Source organism: Cololabis saira, chromosome 10 (assembly GCF_033807715.1).
Source record: "Cololabis saira isolate AMF1-May2022 chromosome 10, fColSai1.1, whole genome shotgun sequence".
NCBI classification, from domain to species: Eukaryota; Metazoa; Chordata; class Actinopteri; order Beloniformes; family Belonidae; genus Cololabis; species Cololabis saira.
In genome coordinates, this window is record NC_084596.1 from 4,381,498 (window position 1) to 4,398,909 (window position 17,412).

The 17,412-nt window shown below is 41.8% G+C and overlaps 2 protein-coding genes across 2 annotated transcripts in view; both read right to left on the reverse strand.

Annotated features, from left to right (window-relative positions):
* LOC133452334 (XK-related protein 8-like) overlaps positions 1 to 17,412 on the reverse strand; it is a 38,893-nt gene that overhangs the window by 16,801 nt on the left and 4,680 nt on the right. The window contains exon 2 of the mRNA XM_061731582.1: positions 16,117 to 16,307. Within this exon, the coding sequence (XP_061587566.1) occupies positions 16,117 to 16,307 (191 nt within the window). The remainder of the gene's footprint in view (positions 1 to 16,116; positions 16,308 to 17,412) is intronic.
* LOC133452344 (zinc finger BED domain-containing protein 5-like) lies at positions 12,587 to 16,109 on the reverse strand. The gene is made up of 2 exons (XM_061731593.1): positions 12,923 to 16,109; positions 12,587 to 12,802 (listed from the first exon to the last, which is right to left on the reverse strand). Exon 1 carries the CDS (start codon positions 14,869 to 14,871, stop codon positions 13,894 to 13,896), a length of 978 nt encoding a protein of 325 aa, XP_061587577.1. The 5' UTR covers positions 14,872 to 16,109; the 3' UTR covers positions 12,587 to 12,802; positions 12,923 to 13,893.

A 17,412-nucleotide genomic window follows, 5' to 3' on the forward strand; every position in this document is an offset into this window, starting at 1 on the left:
GGAGAAGAGGGGGAGGAGGGAACTGGTGCCACGTCATAGCTCATCATGTCAAAAGGGAGCAGACATTTCCAGGGAGGATAAACAGAGGGTAGCCTATCATACTGTGTTATTGTATTATGTTAATAAATAATGTTTGTTCGAAGATCTCCTCTGTTCGAATTGTTGTTACGTATCTGTTATCACAGATGTGTGTGTATGTGTATATATATATATATATATATATATATATATATATATATAAATATATATATATATATATATATATATATATATATATATATATATATATAAATATATATATATATATATATATATATATATATATATATATATATATATATATAAATATATATATATAAATATATATATATATATATATATATATATATATATATATATATATATATATATATATATATATATATATAATATGTATACATATAACAAATGTTATCTGTTAAAATCTGTTTTATTTTGTTTTAAATAAACAGTGTAAACTTCTTTATGTGTGATTGCTTAATTTACTAATGGTTAACTATGGTTAAGTAATGCTTATGAGGCAGTTAAGCATTAATAATGTGTTACCTAAGGGATAAATGTGTTACACTTTACAATAAGGGTCCAGAAAAGTATTTACTAATGGTTAGTTATAGTTAAGTAATGCTTATGAGGCAGTTAAGCATTAATAATGTGTTACCTAAGGGATAAATGTGTTACACTTTACAATAAGGGTCCAGCAAGCCTTTACTAATGGTTAAGTAATGGTTATGAGCCACTCCTATACATTTATTAAGGTTTATGTCAGGTTACCGTTCATAAGGTCAGGTAAGCTACCTGATAACATACACAGCACCATTAGGAAATGATTACTTAAGACTCTAAATAGTTGTTTAATAATGCCCATCCAGTAAACATGTACACCATTAGCGAATGATTAGTAGATGTATTAGGTAGCTTAATGCTTATTCACTCCAAATAAACACCATTAGTAAATGATTACTAGGGACATTATTAACGTTTTACTTATGTATTAACTAATGTATTACTTAATACTAAGTAATGCATACATAAGGATAAATAATTACATCATGTAACGTTTATTAATGCTTACTAATGTATTACTTAACTCTGAGCAGTAGGCATTAATTATCTGTTTATTAATGCATTAACTAATATGCTAATTAATGTTAAGTAATACATAATAATGGTTATTTAACTATTATTAAACTGTTAATTAATGCTTAATAATGCATTAACTAACGTTAATTAAGGGACCCTTATTGTAAAGTGTTACCTTCATAGGAAATTATCAGTTATTGGTTAATCACCTCCACACTCGTTTCATTATTTCACTGTGCTTTTAATTTTATTGATTTTGTCTTTTACCACTCTAAAATAGGTCTTATATATAGTTTATTCACTGTAGCACTTCAGTATTTTAATACTCCACATACTCGAGTATGTTATATCTTACAAATAACTTTCCTAATAATCATATCCTTTTATCTTACGCAGATATACTGTATGTTTACCAGTTTACATGTCTATCAATTTCATCCGCCTCCCTCGCACTCCAATAATTTTGTCCACTTATACACCTTTATATATTACCAGTAGCGACGCTGGCGCGGGTTTCCGGGTTATAAAAACCCAATGTCAACAACATTTCAAAGTAGAGGGCCCCCCCTCTGCCCTAAGGGGGGCCCAATGAGAGGGCCCCGTTTTGTGTGATACGTTCATATATAATCGTAAAATTTGTAGGTTATAAGAACGATAACATGTGCATTGTGCGGCCAGTGTAGGTTAATTCTTACTTTACAACTGTCCTGAACGCATCAGGGTTGTGAGCCAACCTGATTGGCTGGAACTTAACTTGTTTCGTTTTTTTTACATTTGAAGTAACTCGTCTTGTTGTCCGACTGCGGCATTTTGGAGGGAACTTTGAAAGAGGAAAAATGGAGAAGAAAAAGCACCAGTCTGGATCGTTAAAAAGAAAGGTAAAAGAGAGAAAGGAGAGGCTAGTTGCTTCCTGTCCGCCGCTCACCTCATATTTCGCAACGGCGCCGGTGGCTGATGAGGAGGCTAGTGTTAGCTGTAGCGGCCGTTACATTGTTTTCAATGTTACTTGGAATATATTGTTGGAGCTGAGGATGATGTTCTGGAGTTCGGTGTCTGTGAATTGGTGCAGCGGCAACAAGCGCAGAGACAGCAATCGGTGAGCACATAAATAATGATCAGAATGTTGTTATTGCCTTGACCACCTTAATGTACCTTGTGTTGTTGTCAACTGTAATAGACCGCCGAGTCTATTTTCTATTTCAATGCATATTGTGTGCAGTTGATACATTTTTAATAGGCTATGCGTTTTGTTGTGTTTAGACCGCCGTGTCTATTTTCTATTTATAGATCTCATTAATGGCCTTATAGACAATTGTGTCTATATTCTATCTGAATAGATTGTGTAATTAGGGCCCGAGCACCTTCAGTGCGAAGGCCCTATTGTATCTGTAGGAATTTTTTTTCTTTTTCTTTTTCTTTTTCTTTTTCTTCTGACGAAAGGAGGGCCTTTTTGCCCCCCTAAACGTGCCCAAAAAGTCACCAAATTTTGCATGCAAGTCAGGCCTGGCGAAAAATTTGATATTTAATGGTTTACATTAATGGGCGTGGCAAAATGGCTCAACAGCGCCCCCCGGAAAACTTTGTGACTCAAGCCCCACAATACGGTTTGACGTACATGCACGAAAATCGCTACACACCTGTATCAGTACACAACTTAAAGAAAAGTCTCTTGGCGACATGGCCGAAACCGAACAGGAAGTCGGCCATTTTGAATTAATCGTGTCACTTTGGCGCAATTTATGCCATTCCTTCGACAGTTAATACGGCCCGAACCGTAACGTGCACCCAAGTGTGTTATACATCAAAATGTGCGTCTCCATCCTGCGACAACACGCATTACTTTTCTCTTTCAAAAGCGTTACCGTGGCGACGCTAGATGCCAAAAAGCGCGCCCACCCTTCATCTGGTTGGTTCAGACCGAAAAAACTTTGTGCCTCAAGCCCCAGAATACGGTGTGACGTACATGAACGAAAATCGGTACACACCTGTATCATGTCGCTACTTAAAGAAAAGTCTCTTGCGGCCATGGCCGAAACCGAACAGGAAGTCGGCCATTTTGAACATTCTGAATTAATCGCGTAATTTTGGAGCAATATGAGCCATTCCTTTGAGAATTAATACGGCCCGAACTGTATCGTGAACCCAGGTGTGTTATACATCATAATGTGCGTCTCCATCCTGCGACTACGCGCATTACTTTTCTCTTTCAAAAGTGTTACCATGGCGACACTAGACGCCAAAAAGCGCGCCCCCCTTCATCTGATTGGTCCATATTTGATAGTTCCCCAAAAGTCACCAAATTTTGCATGCAAGCCAGGCCTGGCGATAAATTTGATATTTCATGGTTTGTATTAATGGGCGTGGCAAAATGGCTCAACAGCGCCCCCCGGAAAACTTTGTGCCTCAAGCCCCACAACACGGTTCGACGTACATGCACGAAAATCAGTACACACCTGTATCATGTCGCAACTTAAAGAAAAGTCTCTTGGCGCCATGGCCAAAACCGAACAGGAAGTCGGCCATTTTGAATTAATTGTGTAATTTTGGTGCAATTTATGCCATTCTTTCCGCAATTAATACGGCCCGAACCGTAACGTGCACCCAGGAGTGTTATACATCAAAATGTGTGTCTTCATCTTGCGACTACGCGCATTACTTTTCTCTTTCAAAAGTGTTACCGTGGCAACGCTAGACGCCAAAAGGCGTGCCCCCCTTCATCTGATTGGTCCATATTTGATAGTTCTCCAAAAGTCACCAAATTTTGCATGCAAGCCAGGCCTGGCGATAAATTTGATATTTCATGGTTTGCATTAATGGGCGTGGCCTAACGGCTCAACAGCGCCCCCTAGAATACTTTTCTCTGCCATAACTTTTGAAAGGTTTGACATAAAGAGTCGTGGGTGGTGTCATGGGACTCGGTATTGAGTCCTTGACCATAATTGGTGAAAATTAGCCCCGCCCCTTCTTCGGATTGGTTGTCCCGATTTTCTGCTATAACTTTTGAATGGTTTGACATAGAGAGTCGTGGGTGGTATCATCAGCTTCTGTATGGAGTCCTTGACCTTCATTGGCCTGAATTAGCCCCGCCCCTTCTTCTGATTGGTTGTCCCGATTTTCTGCTATAACTTTTGAATGGTTTGACATACAGAGTCGTGGGTGGTGTCATTTCTGATATGCTTATGGGGGCGGTGGCCGTGAGTGCGAGGGCCCGTTCATCGCTGCTTGCAGCTTTAATTGTAGTTTACATTTTATGTTTTAAGTTATATTATAGCTGGTTTGGCTCAGACCCTGTGAGTCACCGTCACCCCAGCACCAAGGACAGCGATGCTTAGATTGATGGCTGTCAGGCTGCGTGTGTGTGTGTGTGTGTGTGTGTGTGTGTGTGTGTGTGTGTGTGTGTGTGTGTGTGAACTGGTTTGTGGCACCTAGGCTTGCTTGGCTCAGTAAACGTGAGCATTTGTGTTGTTTGCTGGGTATGATGAGGTGTCTGTTATCTTTAAGTTGTTGAATAGTAAAATAATTATCATAAGGGCCCATTGAGAATGCTCCGCCCCCTCTGTGCTGAAACCCACGCTCTGTCACTGGCGGAGGCTAAAACAAAACAGAAGAAATCAGGAGCACAGAAACGAAAAGATAGAAAAAGCCATTGTAATGGCACCTTAAGTTCTTTTATTGTAATTTTATTGAGTATGTCTTTGTATTGGGACTGAGTTGGGAATGTTTAATGTGAATTTTATTTATATGCTGCTATGTTGGTCAGTCATGTGTTTTTTCTTATTTATTGTATTTATTTATCTTGCCATTTTGTATAAAATACCAGTCTGAGATGGATGTTTGTTTAGCCCTATATGATGCAGTGAGTTGGAACTTGGAGGTCATTGGTATTTTGCTGAATGCAGCAATAAAATGAGGAGGATAATAATTATAATTGTTGTCATGACACTTTATTTGGCTTTCTCGTTTGTCATTCAGTTTTTACTCCTTATATTGTCTAAAATTGAATAGGGGAATACACAGAGCTTTGCCCTGTTGCACTATTCACCACCCTGCAGTTATTATTATCCTGTGCTATGCATTCATCTGCTGATCTGGAATGGTCTTTTTTGTTATAATCATTGAAGCTGCTTGTGGCTGTCAATCTGTTTCTAAACGACTTAAAGTCATGCAAAGTTAACCGATACGACCCGTAAGATCCCAAAAATTTTGCGCGTGTTTAGGCCTCCGCTACGCGGGGGCCCCTTTGGGCTCAGAACCCATAAGGGATTACACCTGGCGACGCCCCTGTACCAACACCACAAGTATACGAACATAATTTGACGACAACACAATTACATAAGACTACTTATAACATTCTTCGACATAAACCTATTTCATTCTCCGCATCAGGAACCAGCGCATGGTTGACGTCACCCTAAGCGGGATTACTTTAATTTCTACAACTATCACACTGTAAGCCTTCACTTTACAGTACATAAACCTCAGTCTCCGCATCGGGAACCATCCTTCGGTAAGGACATGGTTGACATCACCTTAAGCGAGACTACTTTAATTCTTATTCCCTGCTCTTAGAATTTTCTTTTTTAAGCGGTACTATCAATAAACTTTTTTTTTTTTAATGTAAGCTTTCTACTTCACAGTCCTTTCCCTGCCTTCGGACCACTCCTCGATAGGCCCAGTGGTTGACGTTTCCTCCGGCGGTACTTTTTTTTTTTTTCCTAATCCCTGTTCTCAGAAAAAATATAATCTCTGAGCGGTACTATCAATAAAACGTACACATAAACACACCTTTATTTCTCTATTCTCTACCTGAGAAAGAATATATATACGCCGAGCGGTACTCTTCCTTCCCTCGATATCAGAATTATATATATAATTTCTGAACGATAAACAAAATTAAAATCAAAGACGACTTTCATCCAGAAATTTTAACAAGTTAAATATGCTTCTCTCATTCTTATCCCATTGGCCACAGTCACACCCTTTCAAATCACTCATTCACACTTTGAACTGAACACCAGCCGACACCGCCCACATTAAATTTACAGTTTGTTAATTCTAGGTTCTTTGGAAAGTTTTTACACCAGTACATTTGGACCACTGAAGCCGGCCGGAGGGTGGATATTAGGGGTGCAGCGGTTCAGGCAGCCCACGGTTCGGTTTCGGTTTGTGTTAATAGTCCTTGCATCCCCCGACGCCCCGGTCTGACCTTACCCCTCATTGCAATACATAAACTACCAATTCTAACTCTAATAATCATTCCTGGCATTATTCATTCATTCATTCATTATCTTACCCGCTTTATCCCTTGCGGGGTCACGGGGGTCTGCTGGAGCCTATCCCAGCTCATTTTAGGTGAGAGGCAGGGGTTACACCCTGGACAGGTCACCAGTCCATCACAGGGCCACATATAGACACACAAACCATGCTCACAATCACACTCACGCTCACACCTACGGGCAATTTAGAATCATCAATTAACCTAATATGCATGTTTTTGGACTGTGGGAGGAAGCCGGAGTACCCGGAGAAAACCCACGCAAGCACGGGGAGAACATGCAAACTCCACACAGAAAGGCCCCTGCCGGGCCTGGGAGTCGAACCGGGGACCTTCTTGCTGTGAGGCAACAGTGCTAACCACTAAGCCACCGTGCTTCCTGGCATTATCATGATATATTGTTTCATAGTGTATTATTATATTAAGTTGACATCTCATGGGATGTTAAACTATAGTATTATAATATTGTTATATATAATAGTATGGTGATATCATTTGGTTATATAATATAATAGTTTATAAAAATTATGTTATATTAGGATATTACTATATTATTATGCTATATTTATATTATATCATGCTACACCACTCTATATGATAATTATTTATTTGTTTAACTTATTTACTCTCGAATTAATATTGTCAATTTATGTATCTACTTCACCTTATTTACACACACACACACACACACACACACACACACACACACACACACACACACACACACACACACACACACACACAACTGATGTCATCGTTTGTCGTTGTTTGCACTGTATGTTAATAAATAAAAAAATAAATAAATAAAAAAAACAGTCCTTGCATCGACACCTACCCTCATTAAAGGATCAGTACCAACAGTACGGACCCGGCAACTGCACACGAGTCAGCGGTAAGTGACGTTAATTTTTATGTTATTTATATTTGTCTACAAGTATGATCTTTGCATGGGCTAAGTATTTAGCTTAGCTCCGGTGTGACTCCGTGTTACGGAGCTCTATTAGTATCGTAATACTTTTTTCTGTTTTATGGTTTCAGATATCCAAGCACCTGAAGCTGTTCAACGACACCTTCAGAAGACGCACGGTACTTCATTGAGCCAGCAATAGTGCATACATGTTATTTATATACACCTTTTGTTATTTTCTTTTCTTTAACAATAAAGTTGTGAACATGCAATGTTGTGACCTCTTTACAGCCAACATGATTCATTTGTCCTGCAACACAAGATATGGAATGATGAGGCTTCCCGGAGAGGCCCTATGCCCTCCCCTGCTACACGTCTTTCAGGCAGCCAATCAGCACAGAGCCTCATCATCACAGCCTCCTCTCCCCTCAGAATCCAGCACAGAGGAGGCGGCTGGAAGCGGTAAAAATAGAGACATGGCCCACGGGCTGAATTTCTGATTTATGTAGGAAAAAACAAGCCTTAGATTGTTTTTAAGACATTCAGGCCTGTTTAAAATATACATTAAAATATACATTAAATGCCATAATAGGTCTCCCTTAAGCCTAAATCACAGCCCCCCGCCAAACCGACGCAGAGACCCGGCGCGGTTTGGCGCAAGCCCTGCGCCGGCGCAACGCGGAAACACAACCCAGCTTCAATTTTCATTGCTGAATAAAATAATGCATAACTAAACTGTATATGCTGATCAACGGCATGTGTGCATATGCTGAGCACACTCTGACACTTCTATGGAAGGAGCATTCCGTACCAAGGACGAGATAAGAGGCGTCATCCCCCCACTTTGAAAAAGCAATAAACCTCTCACCAGTGGCGAAACAACTCAGCACCGGGCCCCGATGCAAGCCCATCACAATGCAATACAGACACGCTGTGATTGACGCAATCTCACAGCAGATGCATCACCATTCAAATGACAACGGGCACTACTGACAGCTTTAACTCTTAACACAACCACAGCGCAGATAGATATGTTTAAAAAAAAATCCACATCAATAACACAAGCACATTGCAATTTGGTGACACGGCAGAACAGCACATAAAAACAATCAGAGCGCATAAACACAACAAAAAACACATATAACCAACAGCATAACGCACACAGTGCGCCGGTGTGCGACAGAACACCGGCGCACTGTGTGCACTGTGGCACGGCGGCACACCACAAAAACATCATAAACACGCATAAACACAAACAAACTAGTGATAGACTATCACTATAACAAATATTAATAATAAAGGTCATTACTTACCATTACAGTTTGACTTTCCGGGCCGAGCAAAGTTATTAATTAATTCCTGACAACAGTTCAACTCCGAAGGCTGATTTATGGTTCCACGTTACACCAACGCAGAGCCTACGGCGTATGGTACGCGGCGACGCGCTACGTATGACGCGAGTCGCCGCGTACCCTACGGCGTACCCTACGGCGTACGCTCTGCATCGATTTAACGCTAAACCATAACTCAGGCTTCACTCCTTTCCTCTCCTCACTCGCCAACTCTTCCTCTACGCAAATATGGGTTACACATGCGCACTACACCGGCATCATCCGAGATCATCTATAAATTTTAATTTTTTATTTAAACTAGATATATCTTTATAAACCAGCCCATAACATTGATGTAAACACACACACCTCAAAAAAAAAAAAAAAAAAAAAAAGTCTGCACGTCCCCAGGTCCTGCGCGTGCGGGCCCCTATGCAGTCGCATTGTCTGCATATATGGTAGTTTCGCCACTGCCTCTCACACACACCAACACAGTCTCACTCCGCAGGCATCGCTTTTCGACGCATGGTCACGAACTATCGGCGACACCTACTGACGCAAAAGGTACCCACATGCGTCTCTTTCTGAATGTTGGCTATAAACACCGGTCTGTCCTACAGGTGTATTTATTATTATAATAAATATTAATATTATGATTAATATAAATTATTAATTAATTTCTGGAGGTTAAGTCTGATATGTAATTAATAATTAATTCAAATTATTTATAATTATGTATTATTATTATAACAGCATCCATAGCACCATAGCAACGATAGAAATACCTCCATAATCTCCGTAATAACTGACAAACTAAACATATAGCCTACATTTACTAAATGAAGATTATGTAAATAAAATACACATTTCTGGCTAGAAACCCTAATAAAATGCATTTCAATGCCGAAACTATCTTGAAAAATATTGCATTTTCCAAGAAAAATAAAATGTATGTTAACTTCTGACATGTTACGTTACTCTAAACGCAACTATCTTAAAGGAGCTTGAGGCTCCTTTTAAGAAATGAGACTCTCTAGCGCCACCCTTCGCCACGACGGCCGACGGGGGTACTGCAGCCAATAGCGAAGCCGGCACGGGAGAACGGGGAGAACGCACATGCAGCGTCATGTGACGTCACATCCGCAGCCCAGCGCGGGAAATTTGGGACCGAATTGCAGCACATTTTGCAGCACACAGCCTGTTCAAGGCAACAGAGAGATACACTAGAGGGCTCATTCTTTTGGATTTGGAAGGCTTCATCTGACATTATTACTAGAAAACTTAAAACGTATACACATTTTTTTCATAAATTCTGGCTCAATCCGGCCTCAAGCTCCTTTAAATATTAACCGTTTAGTCAACGGCACACGACCGGGGCATCTGTTAGTCCAGGATCCCCCTCATCACTACGACGTAGAGGGGGCTCCCAGAGGGATTCTTTTCATTTTTTCATTCATTTGACTGACTGTATCTTTTATTTTGGCGGGCCGGAAGTCGGACTTTTGAAATGCAAGAAAATCCTGTTGGTTTTCAAAATAAAACTGCTTTCTGTGGGCGCGACTCGCTCCTGGTATGAAAATCAAAGCACAAGCAGAATGAACACGGACTCTGTGTATTTTCGTTGTTATTACTTGTTAATAATTCACCACACTCTCACTCCCAACTCCCAAAAACCGACGCCTGGTCAATGTAATCCCGTCTGCAGCTATATGTGACGCCAACCCTGTCTCACATAAAAATGTACCCTGCCTCCGTTTCTCATTTTTTAGTGAAACAAATCAATATTTTGAGGTAGTTTCTGCATAAAACTGCATTTTGATTACATTTCTAGCGAGAAATATATATTTTACTTTCATAATATTCACTCAGTGAATGTACATAATCACACGCTTCCTCATTGTTGGGAAGTTAAAACTGCTTTTTGATTACATTCACTGAGTGAATATTATGAAAGTAAAATATATATTTCTCGCTAGAAATGTAATCAAAACGCAGTTTTATGCAGAAACTAACTTTAAAAAGAGGAATGAAGACGTGGTGATCAGCTGTTCTGAGCGTCACATATAGCCGCAGACGGGATTACATTGGAGTCAATTGGAGCCTACTTGGCTCTGAAAGAGACGCATGTGGGTACCTTTTGCGTCAGTAGGTGTCGCCAATAGTTCATGACCATGCGTCGAAAAGCGACGCCTGCGGAGTGAGACTGTGCACACACACAGCGGTCAGAACTCAGCGGAGCAGGCTGACTTCTCCCTCTGCAGAAGACTATCAAATTCTATCCCAGTCTTCCGTCCTTTTTGAACTTTTCCAGCTCAATCAACAGATCCGGGGTGATCAGGTTCGATCACAACAATTTGGGCTTTCTTTTTTTTTTTTTTCCCCCAAAATTATCTGTTTATTTCTCTTGTTGAACCGCAGGCCAGCACGCAGCTCCAGAAGCTCCGGCCTGCAAACATGCACAAAAGAGAAAAAAAAGAAGAAAAAAAAGATAGATATCCCCACCGGTCTCAAACAATAATTACAGACAGGAAAAGCTCTGTTCAACTATTTTCACTCCATGATTGTTGTAATCAGCAGCCACACCGGAGATTTAAAGCCGCTGCTTATCTTCAAACCCTTTGTTTTCCCTCCAACTTCCTCCGCTCCTCTCCGTGTGAGAGGAAGCAGGCGGGGCAGCGGCTGACAGGCGGCACAAACACTCGGATTTTAAAGCATCAAATGCAAAATTTAATGACAAAACCGAAAATCCGTAGCACACAAGGGCATATTGAACCGCGGAGGGCGAACTAAACTGTTCAGTTTTATACCGGGAACCTCTGCATCCTCCTCTTTTCCTTTTCCCCCTTTTTCCTTTCTTTTTCTCTTTTTTAAAAAAAAGGAAAAAGAAAAAAGATTTATTATCTTACCTCCCGCCCCGGCCGGGCTTCGCAGTCCCAAATCCGGTAACTTTCTCCTGAAGCTCGGCTCGCCAAATGTAGAGAAAATCCTTTTCGGGACCTCCACATGATTCTAAGTTTTTCCTACCTCACATAGTCAAGTTTTTCCTTCATCCATGAACTTGAAGAAAAAACACAGGAGACAGGTTTCGGCTGGTGTTCCGTCCAAATACTGTGCATGTCTTTATTGCAAGAATTTACAATCAGCATCACTCACAGGAGAGCCGACAGGGTCCCAGTGTCCGACTCTGAAAACCTGTGGATTTTCACTCATCTTTTATACTGTACAAAAGGCAGTATTGCCCCCGAAGCTTCATCTGTCTTCTTTTCTTCTATGCCCCCTGCCTTATTTATGCCCGTTTAGACAGGTTTCTGCTTTTAACTCAAAACCAGCACGCCTCCTTTTAGCTATGATATCACTTTGGCATATGATACCATCTAGTGTATATGTATACGACTCTTCCCGTTCCTATCTGTTGACACCTGGCCCTGCAGCTTATAACTCACTTCACTTCTTCTGTTACTGCCTGGTTGGGGACCTGTGTGTGTGTGTGTGTGTGTGTGTGTGTGTGTGTGTGTGTGTGTGTGTGTGTGTGTGTGTGTGTGTGTGTGTGTGTGTGTGTGTGTGTGTGTGTGTGTGTGTGTGTGCGCGTGGGTGCTTCTCAGGGGGGCAATTTGCCCCGCGAGAGAGTCACACACACACTCAGCCACATGCCGAAGAGATAAAGACGCGCACACACACACCCACACACGTCCTTTCCTTCTTCCCTTAGCTTAAAGTTCATTATAGATCAGTGGTTCTCAAACTTTTTACACTTGGTACCACCTGAGAAAATAATTTGCTCTCCAAGTACCACCTAATGACCAACATTAAAGTACAGTAGCGGAGTAAGTCAAAGTTTTCATGAAAAACATTTTGAAAGTTTTATTTAACAAGTTTATTTATTATTGTTGACAACTGTAACAATCATACACAGATGGAACACTGTGTTTAAAATTGGAAAATTATAAACTACTGTACAAAATCTATCAAAATGCACTGCATATGAAAATGAAATAAACATTGTAATAAAATAAATATAAAACAAATCTTCAATGTTATTTGAAACTGTACTTAAAAATGTAAATAAAACTGTGCTGTGCTGAAATGTTATAACTTTACTGACTTTACTGAATAAAAACAGGCTATGCCTGACTACAGTTCTTGCTGTTTCTCAGCTTTAGTGACTCCTTTCTGAAACAGAGACAAACACAAACACAGAGACAGAACAATAAGATTTAAGAATAAAAAGTGTGGAAAAGCATTCAGAATAAGAGTTCCAATTAAACATCCACAGATATGAGGACCACTTACATGAGCTTAATGTGATGGGTGTGCTTGCCTCTGTGAACACAGTCGGGGAATGTCTGGGTCAATGGAGGTCAGCTTCAGTCTCAGGTTGGGCTCAGCCTCCACTCTGCTTCTGTACTTTGTTTTTATGACAACAAGTGAAGAGAAGCCTTTCTCACACAGGTAGGTGGTTGCAAAGGGAAGGAGAGTGCGCACTGCTTTGTCAGAAAGCACAGGGTACTCACTGTACTGCTTTATCCAAAAGTCCAACAACGTTTGCTCTTTGAAAGAAGCCTTCAGTGTTTCATCACAAGATAGTTCTATCAAACTCTCCTGCTCAACAGCATTTAAGTCTCCTGAGACCATGTGGGTAATGTCAATGGTGAAGGGATTTCTCATCCAGCTGCCAGCTCCATCTTTGTGCAGCCCTGGGAAATACTTGCAGAACTGTTCTGAGTGAGGCAAGGTGTGCAGCGATGTTCTCCCTCACTCCATCTTCAAGCATCAGGTCATTTTCTGACAAAAAACTCTCCAACGCAGGGAAAGCTGAGACATCACCTGCTCTGACTTTGATTTCAAATAACTCAAGTTTTTTTATCAGTGCATTGATTTTGTCCGGCACACCAAAAACATTTACAGAGAGTCCCTGTAGTCCCAAGTTGAGTTCATTTAAACGAGAGAAAATGTCTGACAGGTAGGCCAACTGGCAGAGCCACACTGGTTCCTCAAAAAGGTCTGTGAAGGGGGAGGTTGTTCCTTGCAAGAACAGATACACCTCTCTGTGTAGTTCAAACAGCCTCGAAAGCACCTTCCCCCTTGAGAGCCATCTTACTTCAGTATGAAGTAAAAGCTGGACATACTCACTTCCCATCTCCTCACAGAGCACGTGAAATAACCGAGCATTCATTGGTCTGGCCTTGATGAAGTTCACCGTTTTTACAGCTGAATCCAGCACAGACTTAAGCTCTTCAGGCATCCTCTTCACTGCCAGCGCCTCACGATGGATGCTGCAGTGAGTCCAGCGCATCCACCTCTCGGATGCGGGCCACTACCCCGCTATTACGGCCAGTCATTGCTCTTGCTCCATCCGTACACACACCCACACACCTTTTCCAGTCCAGTCCGTTCTCTTGCATAAACTCATTTAGTACTTGGAATATTTGGTCTGCTGTAGTTCTGGTCTGAAGTGGTTGACAAAACAACAAATCCTCCGTAGCTGCACCGTCATTTTCATATCGCACGTAAATCAATAATTGTGCTAAATCTGCGACGTCTGTTGTCTCATCAAGCTGTATGGAAAAATATCGGCTTTTTTTAACGCGTTCAATCAGTGTGTTTTTAACATCGTTGGCCATGTCTGTTATTCTTCTTGATACTGTGTCGTTTGAAAGCGGCACGAAGTTTAACTTCTTGGCAGCATCTTCTCCACACATGATCTTTGTAATCTCTTTGGTTAATGGTAAACACAGCTCTTCTCCAATTGTGTGAGGCTTACCGGCTCTGGCGATCTGGAGGCTGGCACGATATGATGCTTCCTGTGCTTTGCTTGTGGGTGTACCATAGGACTGAATCGCGGACTTTGACTGCTTCAGTCCTTCACGTTTTCGTAAAAAAAAACTCACTGGTTTGTCCGCAAGTGCCGGGTGTTTGGTTGTTAGATGCCGGGTGAGATGCGAGGGTTTCATTGATTCATTGGACAGCAGGTCACCACACAGCACACACTGCGGTCTGGGCTCTTCCTCTGTTCCGCTACAAATAAATCCAAATTTGATGTAGTTCTCGTCATATCTCCTTACTGTTTTTTGTCGTTTTTTGGTAACAGTAGCAGGTGTTGTGGGGCGGCTGGTACTGGCGTCACTGTTCGCGCTTGTGCTAGGCTCACACACGTCCTCCTCTTCGGTTCTTGTTGTCTCCTGTTGCACATCTGTTTTTGTTGATTTAAGCCACGACAATAGTTTTGTTGAACGCTTCATTTTTAAAATCCTTGTTATTACGGTAACTAAACCATCTTCCGCTACAAGCGGCGTCTGCAGCGGCGGGAATATTGCCTACATTACCCAGAAACACTTGCGGCTTTTTAAAATGATTAACTTAATTCATTGTCTTAATTTTCTTTATTTTTTGTCATCGGTTGATACAGTTTTTTCATACATTCTCATATATTAAATAGTGTTTCACCTTTTAAATTATACATTTTTTTTTTAGTATAAGTGATTATTTTGCGTGCCGTACCACTAGAGGGAGCCCGCGTACCACTAGTGGTACGCGTACCACAGTTTGAGAAAGGCCGTTATAGATCATTTTGAAGTAGAACGTTCCCAGCGCTAGATTTCAACCAAATGACTGTACATACATAAAAACAATTCCTCTACAGGCTAACGTGTTCTAGTCAGCTTCCGCACATTTACAACACGATGCTGTCCAACACACGGAAGAACAGACTTCAAAAGCACTCTTCAGAAAAACTGAGCATGCTGGGGGCGTGTCCGGGTTGTGCACAGTCTATGATAAGCAGGAGCCGCCCAATCCAAAAATGGGAAAATGGACAGAACAATCAGATGTGGAGGCTGGCTGGAACACACCCACCCTCAATCACCACCAGTTACGTACTAAAGCTTGGCTTAGGCCATGCTCATATATGATACTAACTTTTGCTGCCTTATATTTGCCCCATCCATCCATCCATCCATCCATCCGTCCGTCTGTCCATCCTTCTCTCTGCCATCCCCACCAGAGTATTTAAGGCCTACTGGAGCTCGACAGGGCTTCACCGGGGGTCTCAACCCGTTAGCGCCTGGCCATCAGCCTTCGTTCACTCAGGAGTGAAGGTGGGTGCTGGCCGTCATTTAAAAGATGTATCAACTTTTCCGCTTCTGACCAAACAGTGATAACTCAGTTTATGACAAATGACCATAACTGATCAGTTATACAAAGTAACATTTGCATAAAATAAAACTCCAATATAAATCGACAATTTGAATATTTCCTAAATCCTGCACGCTAATTTCCTCTGGTAAAGACTCATTTCCAGGAAATTCCTGGGAACTGTCCAGCTCCCTGCAGTATCAGCTGCTCCAGACCGCCCGGGTCAAGCTCTCACGCTCCACAGCGAGGCGTGTCACACAAACAGCTCGGCAGCGCTCTGCCAGCGGCTCCTTGTGACTCATCCTGGTGAAGGATTTACAGCCCCCCCCCACCCCTACACGGCAGGGCGTCACCTGTAACGAGGTCCAGCTGGCCCTTCTGCAGGATGATGGACAGCATGAGGACGATCTGAGGGCAGCTCTCCGAGAAGGTCTCGATGATCAGCAGCAAGCTCAGGTCGTGCTTCAGGTACACCGCCTTGTCATTCGGGTCGCTGTGCCTCGAGAAGAAGCTGCCAATAGACGACTCCAGGACGCCGGCGTACCTGAGGGAGCACAGCTGGTTACATGGCTGCTGACGCATCAGAAAACTGGTTCATTCTGGTTCCAGTCACTAATGGCGCTTTTCCACTAGTACCTACTCAGCCCGACTCGGCTCAACTCCACTCGGTTTGGTTCTTTTCCACTAGGGGTCTAACGTGTCGAGTAGATACTTTTTCTGTATCTATTCTGCCGAGTTTCTAAGGGGCTGAGTCGGCTGCATCATCACACTACAGGACACCGATTGGTCGGGGGGTTGGAGTCAGACGTCTGAGTCAGGATGTGACATCAGCAAAAGAGCGACTCTGACGGCGGCTTCTTCATTTCATTCCAGCAGCAACGGCAGCAGAAGTCTGTTTGGTGATCCAACTCTGAGGGTCAGATGTTCATAAACCTGGTGCTGAGGAGAGAATTAAAAAGATCTAGACGGACGATAAGGAACGACCAGATCTACCAGGAGCTCTGTCTCTTCATAGCTGCTCACGGCTCCAGCTGACTTTTCAGCAGCGCTGAGACAAACCAAATTTTAAAAAAAGCGTTGCTGCTTGAAGCTTCTCTCACTCTCATTTTTTAACCTTATATCAAACACAAGCCACAGATCCAGCAGCACATCTATCATCTCCTCCAGGTTCTACATCTTTAGTGTTGTTGTCTTCTTCTTTAGATCACACAATCAAATACGTCAAAGAAGCTTCACTCAAACCTCCTACTTCTCATCTGGGTGTTGAAAAGAAACGAGGGCAAGGCGAGTCGAGTCGGGCTGAGTAGGTACTAGTGGAAAAGCGGCATAAGGAACTGACAACATGCAAATGAAGGCCTCTGGACTGGTGGGAACTGGACCACGCTACGCTGGATAACGTCCTCCAAACAGAAGCGCTCAACTTCTTCTTAGTTTTAAACCAGGCTGTTTCCTACAGGCGTCAACTAGGATCCAGTTCTGTTCAGGTTCAGGAGGACCTGGTTCCTGGATCTCCTTTTGGATCTTTTTCAGACTAGAAAATAAATATGTCATTAAACCTGGATAAAACAAGACTTGAATGAATGAATGAATGAATGAATGAATGAATGAATGAATGAATTAATTAATTAATTAATTAATTAATTAATTAA

Coding starts and splice junctions, on each gene's coding strand:
- LOC133452344 (XM_061731593.1), bottom strand. CDS start 14,871: ATGAAGCGTTCAACAAAACTATTGTCGTGGCTTAAATCAACAAAAACA.